The 22,323-nt window shown below is 42.6% G+C and overlaps 1 protein-coding gene across 7 annotated transcripts in view; it reads left to right on the top strand.

The window, feature by feature from the left end:
* The first annotated feature begins 490 nt into the window (after positions 1 to 490).
* The window catches only part of Amph (amphiphysin), an 88,118-nt gene continuing 66,285 nt past the window's right edge, over positions 491 to 22,323 (top strand). For 6 of the 7 annotated variants that reach the window (XM_087352945.1, XM_087352946.1, XM_087352948.1 and 3 more), the window contains exon 1: positions 491 to 631. In XM_087352945.1, the coding sequence (XP_087209071.1) occupies positions 506 to 631 (126 nt within the window). In that variant the 5' untranslated portion in view covers positions 491 to 505. Of the gene's footprint in view, positions 632 to 16,325; positions 16,526 to 22,323 lie in introns of all 7 variants that reach the window. The other variant, XM_087352947.1, reaches the window with a different exon arrangement.

Here is a 22,323-nt window from a genome sequence, read left to right on the forward strand (position 1 = left end):
CACTTGAATTGTAGTTTAAAGGAAAGGCATCCAACAGGATGACCAGGGTAAGATGGTTTGCCAAGGTTTTAGAAGACATGAAAATAACAGAATTTATTTATATTCCATAGATCCTTTATAGGCCATAGCCAAGGATACAGAAAGTGATTTACAGTATACTGCAGTATTGCAAAAATAATTACACTAGAAAGCATCACCGCTGTTAATAGTTAAACAATTTTATTCGAGGTAAATTCTTCAACAGACTAGGAGTGAGATAGGATATCCTCTTTTAGTGCTGGCCTTAAATTGTTCTATATGACGCTAGAAATCCAAAAGGGAAAATTTGTGGGAAAGTGCAAGGGTTAGAAGAATTTTCGGCCAAACGATGTAGATGGCAGAAGAAGACATATCGAGGTTGAAACATGTTTTTCGAACTGTCTACAGATGGTACTGTCTACTTTCATGGCATACAACGTGTTTTCCAAATTACTCACGAGATCGCGCAGTAATCAACCCGAAAGTTATGGAGTTAAGGAAGGAATGGAAACTGAACCAGTTGATTATATTAAGTGAGGGCAAGATGGCAGAAAGTAAGGGAGCGTTACTTGCAAAATCGGTACAAAAACATGCTGGAAGAGCGAAAGAAAAGGTAAGATTCACTTGACATGTCTATAAACTTACGAATAATTCAACTACATTTACAAATTTTGTGTTAAGTACTGTGAAAATCGTGTTCTGAAGGGTACAAATACGTATTTCCATAACTGGGCTGCCTCTGGCGAAACCACTATACATTTAAAAACATTAATTAGTATATTTACTTCAGTTATTTGAACCCTTTAAAAACTAGTGGTGACTGTATGTACCACATGTTATAACGTTTCGGAACTTTGAACTTTTTCCACGGAATGTATTCATGGGTTTATGATTCTTATATGATTATTGCCCTAAACAAAATTAACCACTTAGTCTTTGTAATGGAGCCGTTTTGTGTTTTCTTGAGGTAGGAGCTGTGTCTTTTCGTATTATTTAGATCTTCGACTTCATGGTGTTAATATGCAGGTAACTAAAGAATTAGGTACTGTTGCCATATACGTGGTTAGTGTGGATAGTTCCAGTGGTTTTGAAGTCCAAACGAACGTAGTTTGCACTTTGCCGTTCAACATTTTGTCAGAAATGCTTCAACGAAAGTGATTGCATATATTTAAGCGTTGTGTGATGCAGTCTTTTATAGGAATTGTCATATTAATTCGCTGATACCCATGGGATTGTATATGCAGTTAGTATTTTTAGGAAGTGTAAAATAACTATGTTCCTATATAAATCAGGTTTTTTGGCATATGTTGTGGGTGAGCTCTTTGGTTACACCATTTTTTAAGTGTCTTATTCTCAGTTTTGTTAGTATTTAAACAAATTTCTGTCGTTATAATTTTTGAACTATTCGCGTCTATTCTGCCTGGAAGGGTGTACGTTCGTTCGTTCGTTAGTTAGATACAGTGGGAAAATTACTTTGTATAATTCCACTCCTTCCCTCCCCATACCTCAAGACACCCCCCTCCCACATCCATAACATACCAGACCAGTTCTATGTAACAAAAACATTTAGTGTGTTCGTTTTGTCGCCATGGTTGTTTGTAGTGGTTGCATGGAATTATTGTGCAGTAATATTGGTAAGAATGCTTTCCGGCACGTGATTGTTAAAAACATGGAATTATTATCTGTGCGGCTTTGGAATTACTTCTAATATAACAGAAGTACTCGCAAGATTATGTGACGTGTGTTTTATACGACTAGATAAAGTTGGTGTTTTTTTTTTAAATTATGTTCGTCTGCTCGAAGGAACATATCTGACATTTTGTCGTATTGAAAATGAAAGTAAATTGAAGAGTTGTGATGTTTAAATAGCCTTATAATTTGCAGAATTTTTTTAAAAAATTAAAGTTGTGTTTGTACTGTGGGGAATTTATTTTGTTGTAAGTGAAATTATTGTGTTCTACAAATGACTGCAGGCAGGACACGACATGGATTTGACCTTTACTGGAACGAGTTGGGGTGGTTAGTCAGGCCTTTGTGGAATCACTGCCGATAGGAAGTGGAATCATTGCTAGAAGGAAAGATCGCGTAACGCAATTACTGCAGACGACATTTCTCATGTTTTGGGTTCATACCTGCTTCTGCGCAGTATTTCTCCCACCAAATACGTGGTTGATTCAGGTAGGCTTGCGACAGGGGTGTGTAAAGTTCAGAGCTATAAATTTCATTACGTTTACAGCTGTGTATTCGAGAGTTATCCCACGATCTTGACACAGGAAAAGGCTGCAGGTTGAATTACAGCGTGTGGTATTTTCTGTTGTACGTAAAAGTGGCGTAGCTTTGTGGTCGTAAGACACTTCAGAAATCTTATTTTTTACTCTGTTTGGCGGGCGTGACTAAGAAATAAATATGAATGCAACGGAATTAAGACATTCTTCGACAAAGAAGGAGAAAACCTGTAAATAAAACGAAAGATGTTTCTTAACCACAATCTTTCAGGAAGATTGTAGGACCAACGACCACAGACGTTGTTACCAACTTTTTCGGAGTTCATTGTTTGGGATCTTCGAACACGCTGTGCAACCGGAAGTGACGTAAGTGTACAGCTGGTGTCCGAAGTCTAACAATTCTTCCTAATCTCCTTGCATTCGTATGTTAGTGGGTTCCATGTACCGTCCACTGCCAGATGTCTGTTGAGTAAACACGCCAATATGTCTGCCCAGTTTCAAGGAAAACATTAATTTTATAACGTTTCCGAGGTCAGAAAGCAAAATGAAGGCTAAGACAGTAGTCGCTGGGGCGGAAGTTGGCGTATGTTTTTTTTTACGCGTGTGTTGTGTTGGCAATACGTCTCGCTTGAATTGTGCAGTTATTATCGAAATACATGTTTCAAATATTCCCGTGTGGATGTACCAAGAGCAATTTGAAGTGGATACTAGAACGTACTTAGTGATATTCGAAAGAGAATGTGTCATTGTTACGTCTGTAAATAATATGAGGTCTAGTCTTTTTTGTTTGTTAGCTAGCAAAACTTAATTATCAGTATATTCTTTTGTATCATCATTTGTGCTGCATTGGCGAGGCCGGAAGTGTGAAGGAGGCAAGAATTGCTGTTATATATCTGTGATTTGTTGTTTACAAGCATTCTGATGCAAAGTTTCCGTGTTTGAATAGGACTGCACAAAAAACACAAAACCCGAAGCACGAGTTTATTCCACAACTTGTGAATTGGTATCATGTTTTCAAGACCTGACGTATTTGATAAGACGTTCAGAATCCCTGATGTTCAACCACGAATCTCATTTGTTTCGGCGGGGAATCGAGGGGTCGAACGGCGTCTTGCAGTCGAACCTAACCTAACCTACCCTAACGTAACCTAACCTAACCTACCCTAACGTAACCTAACCTAACGTAACCTAACATAACCAAACACACTCCGGAAAAGTCATGAAGAGAATTTTTTGTTTCCTACCCCTGCAGCGTGTTAGACCCCAGTTTCACTCTGATGACAGGTTTATTCCTGACTAGGGGAACGGCCCGTTGCAACCAACGGACAGAAAAACATTAACATTGGTGTCCGTCGATAAGTTTTGTGTAATGCTGTACCGCGCTTGACGATGACAAGAAACTTACCGCGCAATATTTACGTAACTCCACGTGGCGTGTCAGTTCCGTATCAGTGCTGTCCGTGGTGGCTGTCGATGTCACTGCAGTAATACAAGCAATGCTGTTTTATAAAAATCATTTTTGACAGTTTCCTTCGTCTTAAAGTATATCTCGACAGAAATCGCAGATCTCGCCTTTCGAACTCCACTGGCACGGAAGGGAAAAGTCACTGACGACTGTGAATCGACTTTGACCTCGGTACAAAATGTAAAAAGGTTAGGTTCTTTGTCACGCTCCGTTCATCTTAACCCTTTGAGGAAAAGCTCTCGGTACCAACAGGACAGGAGGCCACGGGGTTGACCTCACAGTAAAAATGGACGCGGTAATGAAAAGGAAGGTCTTCATTAATAACTAACTAGATGGCTTACGGAACCCGAAGGTTCATCACCGAATTAACCACAGCCCTCCACCGGACCCTGTCCTGGGCCAACAAAATCCAGTCTCCTTCAACTCCTATCTCCCATAGATCCCGCCTGAGATTATCCTCCCATCTACGTCTAGGTCTCCCCAGAGGCTTCTTCCCCTCAGGCTTCCACACCTCTTGTCCCATCCATGCGCGCTACATGCCCCGCCCATCTCATTCTTCTCGACTTAATCACCGTGACAATACTGGGGGAGGAGTACAGATTTTTAAGTTCGTCATTATGCAGTTTTCTCCACGCCCCATCGTCTTCCCTCCTAGGCCCAAATATCCTCAACACCCGATTCTCAAACACCTGCAATCTGTGTTCCTCCCTCTGAGTGAGAGACCATGTTTCGCACCCATACAAAATAACAGGCAGAAATATTGTTTTTGTATACTTTAATTTTCAGGTTCTTAGAAATCAGACGGGAAGACAAAATATTATGATGAAGAAAACTGTTTTCTGGATATTATCCATCGTCCAATACTAAATAAAATCAATAAAAGCCACGATGTTTCAGAGATGGGAGTCTATCTCCGTCTTCAGGTAAAACCAATCGATACAGCTAATCCCTATTTTGCACTGAGAAGTAGCAAGCATTTCCGGAATTTAATCTCCTCCTAACTTCCTCGTGAGTTATTATTCCCAGATATTTGAACTTTGTAACCCTTTCAAAGGACTTATTAGCCACCCTAAGATAATTTTGCCCGCCTGTCTTCTGACGACGAGATACTAACATGTACTTAGTTTTTCTGAGTTTACTTCCAGCCCCGCCTGTCTACCAGCCTCTAGTAAAACTTCTGCGTTCCTCTTTATTGTATTTACGTCGTCCCCCAACAAATTAATCATCAGCAAATGCCAATAGTCGATGTGTCCCATTCAACTGCAAACCCTCCGGAATGAGTGTAACATTCTGTGCATGAAAATGATTTTCATTTTATCGTAAGATTTATAGATAGGAGATCAAAGTGTTGATTCTCGCATTAAATGAACTTATTTATGATGTCTCGTGATCGACGTTACCTTATCAGGAAGGCGTGAGAAGTCAGCTTAAGGCTGCCTTTATTAGTACCTGTGCTAATTTAAGTCACATTTTCAAGTTCGGACTTAACAGAGTGATCGATTAAGTTGCAATGGAAAACTCCGAAATGGAAATTGTACAGGGGTGGGAAAAATACTAACGGGAGGCCTTTGACCAACGCGGCGTCGAAGACTTAAGCCTCTTCAATCGAATCATTCAACAGGGCTGAGCAGCTGCAGTGTCGTGCTGTCTGGGTCGAAACTCAAGCTGCTCGTCGCTCAGCAATCCGCCCTCGTTTACATTCAGGAGGACCCAAGTTTCCAGCGATGTCTTCTAGTCCTGTAGGGTTTCATTACCACGTGAATCTGGTTCCGTTCCGGTGTCTAGTACCGGAAGACTTTGTGAGGAAGGTTATCGCGCGCTTGGGTAGATGTTTCAGGATCATGTTCGGGCCCCCTGATGGCCTGAAAGACCTTGGAGGGACTGGCTAATTTCTGTTCACTTGGTGGGGGCATATTACCTCGTGTATTTCCTTGCTTTTTAACCCTTTGAAGCCGAAGATCGTCTGAATATTATTTATGAATTCAGTCCGTACCGCGAAGAAAACACTACACCTCACCATTACGAAAATCAGCTGGTTAACCCTTTGAAGCCGAAGCTCGTCTTCATAATATTTGCGAATCCAGACCGTACCGCGAAGAAAACACTTCACTTAACCATTAGAAGTCGAATCAGGCGGTACCACATAAGATTTAACAAAAGAACATCCCGGCCAAAGCCTTAAAGGAATCCAGGTCTTCGCTCTACTATTCCTTCCTCTCTTCATCAGCTGATTTATCACCGACGTTATTACCGGTCTAAGCTACGTCTTCGGTTATCATTTCGTAGAAATTTTTTGTTACGTTCAACGTACTTAAGAAGTAGACCCTTCAGACTAAATGCCAGTAAGTGGCCTCCATTCGCCCATTCTCCCCTGTCTTATGAACTTGGGGTACGTTGTGTAGTAGCCCGAGCCTGGTCGTGGATCTCGCGCCGCTCTGCCCCACGTATCTGCGTCTGTTCACCAGAAATGTACCGGGGAAACGGCTTTGTCAGTTTGGGCGCGACATTTTACCGGGTGCTCCGGGGTGGACCATTTGGTGCCGAGAATTCGAGGCCAGGAACCTCTCCTTTAGCCGGTTACACGGCTTTATCTTCAGCGTAGCGACGTGGAAGCCATAGGTTAAACCACCTGTCCTTGCCTCCGCAGGAAGAGATGCTGACCTGGCTCTTGACAGTGACCCCAGTGCCGTGGGTTCCATCGAACTGCCAGAGTCGGACGACTCCAACTCGTTCGCATTTTCGCTTTCCCGCCACGGATCTGGGAGTCCTGTGGGCCTCAGTATTCCCTCTGGGTCGCGGCCCTTGGGTTAGGAACCCCTGTCATAGGTGAAACGTTAACCTCTGTCTCCAGGTCGATGTCTTTCTAAACTCGAAGAGTGTTCAAGGTCATTGGTGCTGACATCTGGACAGTTTTGCGGACGTGATAACTAAATTCTACCAAATTTCCTGTGTCTTGTGGGGTGTAGTGTGGTAGAAGTTTGCCGACGTTTCAGAGGTGCTGACTCCATCACCTGTCTTACAATACGCGTCTATACGTTACATAAGAAGGGAGGAATCGAGGCTTTCTTCAATTTGAAGGCACGAACGGTCGAATTTCAGTCGACTCGTTGAGTTCATTGCCCTCAGGCACCTCTTGAAGCTGTAACAGGTAACGAGCTGTTGAAAGGGATGGAGGCTTACATCATGCACTTTGAATACAGTATTTAAAGACTTTACGTGATGGGCCAGAATCCTCGTGAAACTAATATTTACTCACGTTGTTCCGGTACTAAACACGGACGTCCATTACTGTGCACACAAGAACACGAGACTGGACCTTGATCTTAGCAAAGTGAATCCTGTTCCTCAATCTCTGTTTAAGGTCCAGTTTTAATCTTCCCTCGGCTAACCATTGAACCGCATCCAACACTTTCTAATTTGTAGCAGAATAATTCTGGGATACTCTTTTGAAATAGTGAGGACCTCTATCTAAGGACGAAACGAATAGGACCTCAAATACAGTTGCCAGGAGGAGTAGCTCTCGCAGTTACCGTGAAATCGGAAGCCCTGGCCGACGTTTAGGGCGGTATCGCACTAGGATGCCAACGGGAGGCCATGGCGCAGCTGCCAGCATCTCGGCCAAACTCAATGCATTATGCACCTGGCATCCGTCTGGCAGCGCTTCCAACTTGGCATCGCTGCCAACCAAGATGCCAAGGCCAAATCAACATCACATGACAGTCTGGCCAGTCCATTGACGTCCGTACGTGAATGTGCTTGTGTGTATTTCTGTTTCTTCCAAACGTGGATAATTTCGACACCGAAAGATTGATAATTGAAATTCAGTCCCGACTATGGGATTCATCTGGTATTGAATACGCAAACCAGGACTTGAAAAAAAGAAACTGGGTAGAACTTGTGGAAATATTTGGAGGAGGAGATTTATTTACAGTAGAAAAGAAAGAATTAGCTAAGAAGTGTTTCTATGGCTTTATTTGTGGGGCAGCTTTCCAATATGGCAACTTGATTTTTAAGGTTTTTTGTTTAGCAATCTATATATATATATATATATATCACAAATAATGTTAATTAAGAAGAAACCTGCTTTTATAATGTTTTATTAAATAAAGTTTGTTCATATAATATTACATGTGATTTGCAAGAACTGAAATATTTCAAATTCAATAATGGTATGGACGTGCAAAGTGTGTGTATGGAGAATTTTTTTTAACTTATTTCTTTGTTACGGAATTGAAATTCACTCCAGGTACGTAGTTTTGATAAAGGTGAATCTCATTTTCTCAAAAGTGATAAAAGTGGACATTTCTCCTTCCTAATAGCCCTTCATTTCGTGATCTCATAATGTCGATCCATCTGTTCGCTCGACTGGCGTCGAAAGCTGGTAGCTTGTCTGGCGTCTTTTTCTGGCAGCTGTTGGTGTCGCTGCCATGGCATCTTAGTGCGATACCGCCCTTAAGTCCTCGCAAATGAACCGAAGCTACACGGTCCGTGGAGGTCCTTCAAGCCATCAGAGGACTCAGTGTTGGCAAGGCTTCGGGTCCTGAGATATCTACCAAGGCACGCGATAACCTTTGGAACGAAAGCGTTTGATGCTGTCCTCAAGCAAAACGCCCCACCAACATGGAGACACGCTCGCGTGGTATGCGTACTAACGCCGGTGAAGGAACCCACGATCCGCATTCCATAACTTATCGTCTCGTTTCTGGAGACCTCTCTCGGTAGAATGGAGCTCTGGCTCCGGGCGTCGAGAATTGCTATCAACGTCTCGAAGATACTCGGCTGTCGGGCATATCCCGGAGTATAATTCAATAGGCCACGGCCCACCCTCGATAGTCATTGAGGCAAAGTGGTCACAGTACTTCTGCTTTTTAAATCTCAGTTAGCCGTCCACCCAAAATCACTTCCTGAAAGGACAGGTTTGCCTGATGGGATAATTCCACAGCAGTGCGTTTCGTACTCAGGAATGGTCCAACCTTGCAAAGGACGATGTCTTGCGCGTGCGCAGGACTCCGCCCTTAGTTGACGTCACTTAAGCCTTGAAAATGAAGACATTACCCTTCACAGGAATGTTGACTCGACCCACACAGCGCCCTTTGCACGTGTCATATATAAACGCACCTGTTGAAGTTAATAGTGGTTCAGAGGTTTGACATTTGATATCGGGCGTTATTTTAAAATTGCTTAGGGAATTTCTGTTCTGAGGCCCCTGTGGTCGCAGTGGGGAACGTTGTAGAGTGAACACTTATTCCTTGTTTAACGATGCTCTATATAAGTGGTATTCAACCTTTCCAATTCTAAAGGGTTTTGACGACGGTAGTTTAAACTTAAAATTATTCATTTTCCAAGACTTTTTCCATCGTCTGGTCTTTAAAATCATGACGTTTCGGAGGCTGGTTCTGTCTCCGTCTTCAGGTGAGAGGTACCTACTCTGTTGGGTCCCTTAGGTCAGTGGTATTCAACCTTTTTTGTTCGCGTACCCCCCAAAGTTATTGGTGTGTAATTCAAGTTATACGTAGTATATAATCTACATCTAAAATAAATTAAATAAATTACATTACTGATTATTCAGTGTTTATCATAAAATAATATATTTTTTTAAATTTCACGTACCCCCTAAGATGTCTTCGCGTACCCCCAGATATAATTTCTCTTCAACTTTGTACCCCCAAAGTTGTTGGTGTATAATTCAAGTTATACATAGTATATAATCTACATTTAAAATGAATTAAATAAATTACATTACTGATTATTCAGTGTTTATCATAAAATATTTTTTTTTTAAATTTCACGTACCCCCTAAGATGTCTTCGCGTACCCCCCCCAAGATATAATTTCTCTTCAACTTTGTACCCCCAAAGTTGTTGGTGTATAATTCAAGTTATACATAGTATATAATCTACATTTAAAATAAATTAAATAAATTACATTACTGATTATTCAGTGTTTATCATAAAATAATATATTTTTTAAAAATTTCACGTACCCCCTAAGATGTCTTCGCGTACCCCCCAGATATAATTTCTCTTCAACTTTGTACCCCCAAAGTTGTTGGTGTATAATTCAAGTTATACATAGTATATAATCTACATTTAAAATAAATTAAATAAATTACATTACTGATTATTCAGTGTTTATCATAAAATAATATATTTTTTTAAAATTTCACGTACCCCCTAAGATGTCTTCGCGTACCCCCCAGATATAATTTCTCTTTAACTTTGTACCCCCAAAGTTGTTGGTGTATAATTCAAGTTATACATAGTATATAATCTACATTTAAAATAAATTAAATAAATTACATTACTGATTATTCAGTGTTTATCATAAAATAATATATTTTTTTAAAATTCACGTACCCCCTAAGATGTCTTCGCGTACCCCCAGATATAATTTCTCTTCAACTTTGTACCCCCCAAAGTTGTTGGTGTATAATTCAAGTTATACATAGTATATAATCTACATTTAAAATGAATTAAATAAATTACATTACTGATTATTCAGTGTTTATCATAAAATAATATATTTTTTTAAATTTCACGTACCCCCTAAGATGTCTTCGCGTACCCCAGGTTGAATACCACAAGAATATTACGTCTTTGCGAAATTTTATCATTGTGCGTAAAATTCGGTAGGTGGGCTACAAGTTGTGTGAAGTGTGTACACGTCTCTGTTTATTTGGACATTTGACATTCCTTCATAGCCGAGGGTCCGGATTAGAATCTTGATCCGGAGGTTTGGCTGCTGAATCCAATCAGATTTTAAAATGGTTCCACAAAATTAGGTCATAACCGCATTCTTAACATTTCTGCCAATATATAAACAGTCATCGTATCACAAAACGCTGTTGACCTGCGCAGTCGATAAATGTAGTTAAATATCCAAAGAAGCGATCGAATACACGCAACTCGGAGCAGCTGTGGTGCGAATGTCTTCTGTTCTGCGGACTTGGGCGACGTGCGTGGGAAAACCAAAGATAATCTGGAGGCTGCCACGTGTTGTTGTGTTTACGACTGTCGACTGTCTTGAGTACTGTCCACAGATGACGAGAAAATCCCTGCGAGGGGAAGTCGTTTCCGGTCGGTGCGGGGGGGGAATGTTTACTGCCTGGTGGACTAGAGGGCTGCTATTGGTGGGAAGTGTGATACGTCAGAGTTTTACGCTACTACACAGACTGAAAACATCAAGCAGTTAAGAGTAGCGTGTAGTGCGTGCACCTCTAATGTGTTGCGATAATATTCTAGATTAAATCGCTGTGCCTCTGTGAGGTAATCTTAAAGCTGTACCCATTAGAACACATGAAAGCCTGTCGTCTGTTGTTCGTTCAGTGGTTGTGGAACGAATGCTTTTAGGATGGGTCGTCACTCAACGCGAAATCTCGCGCATGCGCGTATATCAAATTTCTAGCAGGGATTTTCTCCTGGTCTGTGGACTGTACACCTCTAATGTGTTCTGATAATATTCTAGATTAAATCGCTGTGCCTCTGTGAGGTAATCTTAAAGCTGTACCTATCAGAACACATGAAAGCCTGTCGTCTGTTGTTCGTTCAGTGGTTGTGGAACGAATGCTTTTAGGATGGGTCGTCACTCAACGCGAAATCTCGCGCATGCGCGTATATCAAATTTCTAGCAGGGATTTTCTCCTGGTCTGTGGACTGTACACCTCTAATGTGTTCTGATAATATTCTAGATTAAATCGCTGTGCCTCTGTGAGGTAATCTTAAAGCTGTACCTATCAGAACACGTGAAAGATTGTCGTCTGTTGTTCGTTCAGTGGTTGTGGAACGAATGTTTTTAGGATCGGTCGTCACTCACCGCGAAATCTCGCGCATGCGCGTATATCGAATTCCTAGCAGGGATTTTCTCCTGGTCTGCGGACTGTAATTCAGCGGTTGGGTGGTCCTTCGTGTGTGCATTTTCGACGTTTCAGACCTTATAAGAAATGAATCCGTACTTATCTGTATTAAACAAGGTAAATGCTTTTCTTAATGTGGTGGAGACAGGTCGAGTTATCCTTGGAACTACAACTAAGCATGAGACAGTGGAGGTGTAGCTCCACGCGATGTTGACCTTGGCACATGTTGAGCACTGGGCAGAATAGCAGAAGGTCTATAGACAGCAGCTGCTTCTAATTTGGATTAACCGCTGATGGGCTGGTCAGTAAATTGATTGACTGCCAGTTGTTTTCGATTCCAGGCGAGGGCGTTCACCCGCCTCCCTAAATTTACCTCGTGTGTCCATTATATTTATTAACCAGACACTAATATGAGCGTTGTCACCGGAATTTTTTTAAAAAATATTTCATAGAGTTAGTATTAGAACTATTTCTTGTTGATTTTTTAAAGAGTTGCGAATCGGATGGTAATTGAAACAAGTGATAATAGTAATAATAAGACGGGGAAACGTGTAATTCGTACAAGTACGCAAATTTCCCACGCTCGATCTTAGTACTTTTGCATTCTTAAAGTTTTCGCGTTGACAATGAAACAGTATATACAGGGTGATTCAATATTGACTTTCATGCGTTTGAGGATGCATTGTTCCCGAAGTGTCTGTATTTTGATACACCCGCTCTCAGTTTATACGTAGCACGTGCTGATTCTCACTCGGGTGGGACATTTCTCTTGGCCAGTGTGGTACTCGTCTTGGAAGGCAGTCGTTTGTTATGATTTCGGGTGGCTGGAGTTTACGCGATTACGAGGAAGCCCGGAAATACGTAAGACCCCAAAGTTAATTTGTGCCTCGCTGTCCGTATGGAAATCGATGAGAGTGGTTCCATACAAAATCCTCCCAAGATGCATCCTGAAACGCTCGGAAATTTCGCTACCTCAGAGCGGCCGTGTTCTGAAAGGTTCCTCGGTCATGTTAAACGCCATCTGTGAATTACCACAGTTGTATATATTTTCCTTATCAACTACGTCGTGCCTTGCTTTGTTTAAAAGGTACGCTTGTCTTCGATAAAAGACAGAATGACATTTATTAATACTAAAAACGGAGACTTTGCATTTGTAAGATGACTCAAAGGCGACGGAGTCGGATATACTGGGCTACTCAACAGCAGTTCAATTTCGAAAGTCATTAGTGTACAGCGAATGTGGTTATGTCGTAGTCACGTCTTTTGGCACGTGACTAACTCCTAATGAAAGTTACCTACCTACGACTTCCCGTATACGGAACCCGGCGACGTCAAGGACGGACATGTTTGAACATATTCAGTCCGTAGGATCGACGAAGTTTGCATCGCGTGTGAGTAAATCGAAAATGCGGGCGTTTCCTGACCAATTTTTGTTTGTAGTCATAAACAACCGCCACGGTGGTCTAGCGGTTAGAACGCTGGCCTTGTAATCCTGGGGGTCTCGGGTTCGAATTTATAACTTGTGTTGGGCAAGGCCGTGGTCTAGGCAACACGGAGTTTTCCTCCGTGGCATCCCAACAATTACTCCATTCACACACAGAAGAAGGCAATGGCAAACCACTTCTGGATCATCTGCCAAGAACGTATATGAACAGGTCCCAGTCCGAGAAAAGGATGGAAGGATCCTGTTCATTTGGACCTGTCGTCAGACAGAACACTAAATAATAATAAGATGAGGTGGTCTAGCGGTTAGAACGCTGGCCTTGTAATCCTGGGGTCTCGGGTTCGATTCCCGGCGGTGCCCGAATTTATAACTTGTGTTGGGCAAGGCCGTGGTCTCGGCAACACGGAGTTTTCCTCCGTGGCATCCCAACAATTACTCCATTCACACACAGAAGAAGGCAATGGCAAACCACTTCTGGATCATCTGCCAAGAACGTATACGAACAGGTCCCAGTCCGAGAAAAGGATGGAAGGATCCTGTTCATATGGACCTGTCCTCAGACAGAACACTAAGTAATAAAAAGTCATAAACATGTCCTAAAATGTTTTAAAGGAAGTATTCAGTCATGTTTCGTGTTTGAAAGAACATTTCCGAAGAATCTGACACCAACATCTTGTGGTCACGTTGATTCTGTTGTCTGTCTGTCCGTTCTACTTCAGTCCTGATGTAAACAAACGAGTTTGTATCCTTCCGCGTTACGTCACGGTGACTTGCAGTTCTTTCGTTCTCGCCCAGCACAGGACGTTGAGTTTGGTTTAAAATTGTGTCAGAGAATGAACCTGGAACACTAATTCAGTAACTGAGATTGGAGACGGAATATGGACGTGCTAGACACGTGATTTGTATTGTGGAGGCTCAGTTTTCTAGAGGGCGGAGTCCAAATGTTGAACGCTCCTGAGGTCTTTCCCCCTCTCCTCCGTAACTTGTAACCCTTCGTGGTTTACAGTGAGCGCTTTAAGCCTTCGACCGGGATGTTCTTTTGTTAAATCGTATGTGGTACCGCCTGATTCGACTTCTAATGGTTAAGTGAAGTGTTTTCTTCGCGGTACGGTCTGGATTCGTAAATATTATGAAGACGAGCTTCGGCTTCAAAGGGTTAACCAGCTGATTTTCGTAATGGTGAGGTGTAGTGTTTTCTTCGCGGTACGGACTGAATTCATAAATAATATTCAGACGATCTTCGGCTTCAAAGGGTTAAAAGCGAATTGTGTTTGTCTCGCCGTGTGATCCACATCGCTTTAATCAACTTCATTCGGTCCCCACTTTCTAGAAGTTGCAAATATTTTTGTAACACTGCAAATTCTTCCTTTAAAGTAAGAGATTGATTTGCTCAGCCATTCATAAAATTCTTAAAATCATGTTAATTCCCATATTTAAAAGTCATGATTGAGACCGGCGATACAGCTTTGAATATATTTTTAAACGAATTTGTCTTTAAAGTTTCTGAGAATGCGCGCTGGTTCGAGTCTCGGGGGGGGGGGGGGGGAGAAGAAATTTTCTCATGAGCTTTCGACTAGTCCAGCATCGTGAGGAAATTGGGAAGCTAAAATCCGGTCAGGAAAAGCTAGCAATGGCTGGGGGTTCGTCGTTCTGACCACACGTCATCCTGTATCTGGTTGGATGATCGTTCACCTCTGCTTATGCATGTGAACGTGAGGCTTTGGCCCTCAGAGGGCTCTTACCCCACGGATTATTAATATTACATCTGAGCCGAATACATTTATGTAAGTTTCACCAAGTTTATATATCCCTCCGCCTTTGGAATGTGAATATAAACGCCTCACAGGCAGTCTGAGGGGTGGGTGGCGAGACGGAACTGGAATCTAGCCCAGGATACGGTCCGGTAGGTGGCACGTGTGAACACGGTAATGAGCCTTCGATTTCAATAAAAACCAGGAATTCCTTGACCAGCTGAGGGTACTATAAGCTTCTCAAGGACACTTCTATGTTACTATTTCATGTAGATGGTCTTTTTAAATGGATATACAGATTTTACGTTACATTTGTCGGATATAACCTCAAATATTTCTATTGCCGGCACCCACCTCGCAACTTCGTGCGTTCTCCATTTTGTTATTACGTGTTGTAGAAAATTGGAAACTACTAGTTTGAGGTGGCCTGCAATGGCATAACGTCCATGCCAAATTTAATCAAAATCCATCCAGTACTCTCGTTGAAAAGTGCGAAAAGAGAAGGCAGACTCGGACGATTCTGTATGCATTCATTTTTCGTGATTGCACGAAGAAAGATGTTCGTTTGTTCTTGATGGAATGGTTTCCAGATGATTACATTTTGAAACATGTTTGTTACATATTAAGGGTTTATTTTCTTTTATGAAATGCTTACATATGTGTATAAACACACACAGATATTTAATTATCGCTTTGTTAGCCTGCTAAAGGACTTCTGAGTTATTCGTTATGGTGTTTATTTCCCACTCAAGAAATAAAGGCGTCCCGCTAGGTCGCTTGGGAGGAGAGGCGATATAGCTCCTAATCATTCTTAAACCCGGCACTAGATGGGGTGAGTGGTCAGCATCACGCCCCGGCCGGCTTTACCCCCGGGAAAGGACCCCGGTACCCACTGGACAGGAGGCTTGGTGTGCCCCAGAGCCGGTCTGGACGCAGAGGCTAGAGGAAAAATCCTCTGCCCCCGTCGGAGATCGAACCCCGGTCGTCCAGGCCGTAGCTAGTCACTGCACTGACTGTCAGCGGGATTAAAAGCATCGAGTTCTTTCCACAACTACGTATTAATGTTGACGTACCAGTTGGAAAAGATTTTCGATTCCTATCCTAGACGGTTTATTTGGCGGTCGACTGGTTGGTACCCCTGCTTCTGATACCGGGGGTCACGGAGAAAGGTTGCCCTGCCTGATTTTATTAAATTTCTTTTAAGAAAATATGTAACATCAGAATGATCAGTCTGTGAGCCGAGATTTGAACCATCAACCTTCCGAAATCAACGAACCATGTGATTGCGAGATTCGGTTTTAATTAAATTAAAAATATTTTGTACGATTATCGGGTTTTATATCCTCCATATCCGGGTAGAAATAATAATTCGTAAGTCTAAAAAGGACTAAACGCTTTAATAAGACGTTTTCGACCAATTTAACTTTCTGATGAAGTGACTGAGAGTAAGAAGGGCTTTAAGTCCGTGTGAATACCGCGATGATCACGGAGCAGTTATCTTAAAGATGTTGGGTTCTTTCCGGTGTCCCAGGGAGTCTTTGCATTAAGGCTAGTCTAATATTCATTTCAGAATGCCGTATAAGCTAGCTACTTGCGTGTGATACAGAACGTTCAAAGAAGCTTCAAGCGACACGAACGAGAGCCAGAGGCAGTGGAAAGATATTTTAGCCGTCTCTCCCATCCACACACACCCCCAGCCAAGAAGAGATGAACTGGACCAAGTTGGTGGCTGTGCCAGCCGACGGGATTGACGTAAAAAAATTCTTAAAGGTTATGTCACATTCTGCACAAATCTCTTCGTGAACTCCCAGACGAGGTATCTCCTGCTTCTCTCTCTCTCACGTCAGATTTATTGACCTCGATGTCCTCTTATGACTGAGCTTATCTTCGTACAAATATCGCGTTGCACGAATTTACAAATGATTTCAGGTGTTATTCGCCAAGTTCAAAGTTTCAATTAAAGGTTGGAGCTGTAACGATATCTAAAATTTCTTTTTATGTACGAATTTCCTGTAATTTTTCGTCTTTCCTTGGTCAATTACTTTAACGCCAAAGTACGTACCTGTATCACACCTGAGGGTTGCGATAGGCGCACAGATTATTAGGTGTATTTCGGTCCCCTGTTTGCCGAGTCGATAGGAGACGACACCCCCGAGGGTCTCTAGGATCGGCTTTAACCGTGCACGACTTCAGGACAGCGGTTTTAAAGGATTGAAGGTGTTTATGGAGTGTTTGATTGTAATCCTGGGGTCTCGGGTTCGATTCCCGGCTGTGCCCGAATTTATAACTTGTGTTGGGCAAGGCCGTGGTCTAGGCAACACGGAGTTTTCCTCCGTGGCATCCCAACAATTACTCCATTCACACACAGAAGAAGGCAATGGCAAACCACTTCTGGATCATCTGCCAAGAACGTATATGAACAGGTCCCAGTTCGAGAAAAGGATGGAAGGATCCTGTTCATATGGACCTGTCCTCAGACAGAACACTTAATAAATAATAAATAATAAACGTGGATCGCTTGAATTCCCTTGTCGGTTGTTACTGTAACCACGATTAAACTTATCTAAACATTTATGATTCGAAATTACGCGATATCGACATCAGGTGCGCGTTCTCCGATGTATTTTATCCCCTCCGAAGTTACGTACTCGGAACAAGTGAACGTTTAGGTATGATTAATCGATTAAAGCGATATTTCGATTTATTTTGAGTCCCCACCCTTTCAAATTTGATTTTATCCACCGTGACATGCGCAGGAGAAGGAACAGCTTTTGCCTTAAATTATAACAAACTTCGACTTTGCCCCTAATTTCTGTCTAACTTCGCCTCGAAAGTCCCCTCTGCCCCACCACCGCGTAAAATGAGCTTGTCGATTTTCAGCTCGGTTCCAGATTTCTGGGCCGTCTGTGAAACTCGCTGACGCAGGACCGGAATAGCGCGTGTGTTGTGTTGACAGCCTTTGCCGTCCGTGATTTCGATCCGAGGACTGTAGCCCACAGACGTAATGTTGTGAGGAGAATATTTGAACCCAAAAGAGAGGAATTAAGAATGCTGGAGCAGTTAAATCATCAGCGCCACGGCAAGGATGCTGTGGGTGGGAGAATTGAGAAATACACGCAGAATCTTCGTCGGTAAACCTGAAGAGAGAAAACCGTAGGTGGGGAGGATAATATTAAAATGGATCCGAGAGACAACGTAGGAAGTGTGTTGATTGGATTCATTTACCTCTGGATAGAGACCGGTGACGATATGTTGTGAACACTGCGTTGAAATTTTGGTTTCATAAAAGATCGGAGATTTCTTGGCTGACAGAGGAACTCTTAGCTTTTACAGAGATTTTGCCGCGTGGATTTAATCGTACTTCAGATAAGAAAAAATAGTAAAAAAAAACGTTGGCCAAATCAAGTTCTTCCGGCTGTTTCAAGCACGAGGTTCGAAGATCACGTGACGTTAACGCGAGGGAATATAAGACGTGTTTTCTCTGAAGGCCTCGCTGTCCAATAGCCGTAACACGTACTAGAGGGTATTTCTATCGGAGTGCCACGCGAGAGAAGCGTCTCTGGTTAAAAGTTAAATGGTTTTAAATTCGTATTACCGGCAAGCGCGGTTCACAAACACGCGACGTCGGGCTACATCATCGTCTCTGACGTCTGACTTGACTATTTTTGCGAGGATCATGGCCGTGCCCTCGTTCATTCAGAAGCCAACATGGCGACGCTCCGTGACCACTGTTTGCAGAACAAGCGAAAGCTTGTATTTACGTCAGTGTACATTTATATATTGTTTTCCTCATTTTCGGGGTATCTTTTGCACTACATAAAACGAGCGCGAAAAGTATAAAAAAATATTACGATGGTCATGACGTAACGGCTGAGAGGTTAACGCTTCGTATTCGGGAGATCACTGATTCATATCTCGGCCCGGAGCTGCCCTCGCTTTATCCAGATAAATTCCGAGACCCAGGTCACTTCGTTACACATCCATTCCAACTCGTCATATTCCAATTCAACGCTATAAGCGTCAAAGCAATTGAAACCGTCGTTAGTAAATTGTAAGTAAATTCGATACGCTGCCGGGGAATTGAATCACGTGTTGAATGAGGTTAATTTTAGAATTCGCCGTCCAGTGGGAAAATATAGAAGCAGCGGCGTTGGTGCTGCTGTCCGGTGGCAGACATCGGAACTTGCAGCAATGTTTCGAAGTTCTGGGAGCTTTGTCTTGTAAACTTTTATTACGCAAAGAATGTGTTAAAGTATTTGTGTAAGTTACAGAATTTAAAAAAAAAATGACGTTTTAAGTATGCACTGGTGTTCTACAATGGAAAATCGAGTGGGTGCAATTTCAATGAAAACAAATCAATATCGTGATAAAAATTAGGACCGTGTATAAAAAAACAGTGTCTATTGAAATTACAGTGAAATTCAAGGATTGACGTATTTACCCTAAATGGATTTCACTATGTCGCCGCTGATCGATCCATCCTCAGAGCCCACCTCCGTAAGACTTTCCATCTTGATGTTATCCTCCCGTCTCTTTCTTGGTCTGACCAGTGGTTGCTTTCCAGAAGTAATATAAAATATTGCATACGAACAAAACTGTTTACACTAAAAGGACACTAATACCGAACGTGTTTCGACCTCAAGAGGTCATCATCAGTGGCAAAAAGACACCGTAGACCAACAAAGGCCATCAGACCAGTGGACTAACAACTAAGTGCCCAATACACCGACTCCTGTGCAACCAAACATCCAATGAAGTGTTACTAAATATGGGTTTATGCTCTGTTAAAGAAAACCATTACCTTTTGATTTATATTATATGATTTGACTTGTTATTCCCCACTGATGATGATCTCTTGAGGTCGAAACGCTCTTGGCATTAGTGTCCTCCATAGTGTAAACAGTTTTGTTTTGTATTCATATTTTATATTCCAATACACTACACGGTATGCAAGGTTTTAAGCTTTCCAGAAGAATTCCCTACCAAAATTCTGTATGCACTCCTTGCCTCCCCCCCATGCGTGCTAAATGTCCAGCCGATCGAAGCCTCTTACATTTCACTGTCCTCACTATGTCAGGTGACATACAGAACATTTCCTTAAATATGGATACACACATTCAGCGAATGAAATAGTGACATTTGAATAAAGTAATCCATTACACTTATAGAATTGGCGAGACTAGTGTAGGGATTCAAAATGGCCACCATTAGCTTCGTGGCACGGTTGGTAAGGGTGAGCAATTGATTGACACTGGGACGCATGCGCAAGACCGCTCGGTTCCTCGTCGGAGCTCTTGAAGTGTTTTTGCTGTACACCGCGGCCCCTTCAACAACAAGAAAAAGTCAGGCCTACTGTGTCATATCCATCTTTCTGAATCAGTGGAAAATATCTTGCGGTGCCATCTGTGAAGTGTGGACGGCACTACGTTCCCTTCATTAACACAACACAAGCAGATCTATAGTAGGGTTAATTTGCACACATCTTTCTTCGGATAGTCTGTATCTAATTCATTGTTAATAAACACGCACACATTCGTGTTGGAGTGACGTTGGCGTTCCTGGCTGAATGATTTCTCGTCGATAGATCACCAGGGCAGCAAACATCTACGAAAACTGCTAAAACTACAGTCGAAGTATACTCATCAGTGTATCGTGTTATCTGCGTAGCTGCCGCGACAGGTGGGCAGATGCGGACTGCTTTGTATTACTCCGCGCGTCTGCGCAGTAGCGAGGGGGTCTGTGCCGCGATGCACTTGCGATGGGCAAACGCTGGAACGAGGAAGGTGTATGAATTTTCAGTCTGAGTGACCTCTACATGGCCACAGAAGATTTTTAATTGGGAACACTGTAGATATTTGTGCATATGGCGAGCGATGGATATTTGGCGAAACGCGTGGTTTACAACCTTTGCGCTATTTTTCGATGGAAGTCACTGCGTCTGTCCACTGTCCAGCTAGAACCACTGGACTAGAGAATGCTGTGGATTTTTTTAGCACACCTGTTTAGGTAATACAGGACGAATCTAACGGGCTTCTACGTTTTGCCTGCGACAGTGCGTGGGGCGTAGCCAGCCGCGTAAGGACGTGTGGGAACCCCTCCCAATTATGACGTCATATCCCCGTTTGCGCAGGCTTCTCGCGCAAATGTCACTGACCCCTCGTAACTTATATCGCTGGCGCTGTTAGCAACCGTCAGATTCTGTACCTTTTCCGCGCTGAAGATGGGGAGATACCAAGGGGGAAATTGATGGCGAACAGCATTTATCCGCTTACCACGTGCGTGCTCTGGAGTTAAAAAAAAAATGTAAACATCCAAACCTAATTCCACAAAGATTAATTTCTTGATATAAATACTTTAATCGTGTCGCCTGCTCGTATCTTCACACAGGCTTAGATGCCGAGTGGTCCGAATGACAATTGTTTAAGTTAACATTCACGAGTTGCGGGCGTGTTTATGAAATGACGTCTATCAAGATTATTGAAAACGAAAATAAGAAGATTAGTTTATCGCCGTTACATTTTACACGTGCTCTGGATATTCTGTAATTAAGCATTGTTTCGTTGAACCCTTTGGTTGGTAGAAGTGTTGGCGCATGCGCAAAGGACTGATTTTGGATCGTGCGAGATGGACCCGTCCGGCGCACGCGCTGGAGGGGTGTAAGGTTCAGTTGGTTTGTAGCTCTAGCCGTGTTTATTTCGGCGCGTCACCGCAGCTGACGCTGTGCGACCCCCACTACTACTGAACTCCCCTCTCACGGCTTACACATCGCGCATTTAGGTAACACCACTTCTCGCGCGACCTCTACAATAGATTTAGCTTATGATATTAGAATGCAGTATGAATCCATGAGGTACTTTGGTTCTTCCTGGAGGTTGTGTGTTCTGTTGTAATTGCAGACTGTTGTGATTCATCTGTAGACTGAAGTATTCATTTAAGAAATTCCACCGCCGGAGATTCCTAATTTAGAATTCGCATTTACAAATTAAAATTGTAATTTGCTTCGAATATCGATAAAAGAACGATGTTAAACAGGATTTGAGTCTGAAGATGACTGACTTCTGGGTTGTAGTCTGGTAGAAGTTTCGTGGTCTGCATGCCGATTTTGACGTGGGAAAGTTATTCGTGCGTAAATAACATCTGCAGAAAATTTTTCAAGAAGATCTCGTGAGAGCTGAGAGGTCCTCGAATTCACCGCTGTCAATAGTAGAATTCTCCTCTTTTGACCTTTGCGAAACTATGGCTGTTTCAAAGTCTGCTCAAGGGTATGAACCAGGTGGACATGTCGCTACATTTTGAGAAACTTCTTACAACAGATGTCCGTCGTACCATTTTGGCTTGTCATCGTGTGTTACCTGCTTTTTTCTCGGCGGGAGAGGGACTACACTGACCGGAGCATACCGCGTTAACAAGAAACCATCAGCGGTCCCTATCCTGAGCCAGGTGAATCCAGTACCAAACCCCATACCCCTTATATTCGTTTTGATATTATCTTTCCTTCTAGACGCAGGTCTTCGAAGTGGTTCAACCAAGACTCGCTCTCTGCCCCTCCAATGTCATCCTTGATTTGA

This window comes from Zootermopsis nevadensis, unplaced genomic scaffold (genome assembly GCF_977971745.1).
Source record: "Zootermopsis nevadensis isolate Lab colony 2312 unplaced genomic scaffold, Znev_1.0 Znev_ptg000021l, whole genome shotgun sequence".
Taxonomy (NCBI): Eukaryota; Metazoa; Arthropoda; class Insecta; order Blattodea; family Termopsidae; genus Zootermopsis; species Zootermopsis nevadensis.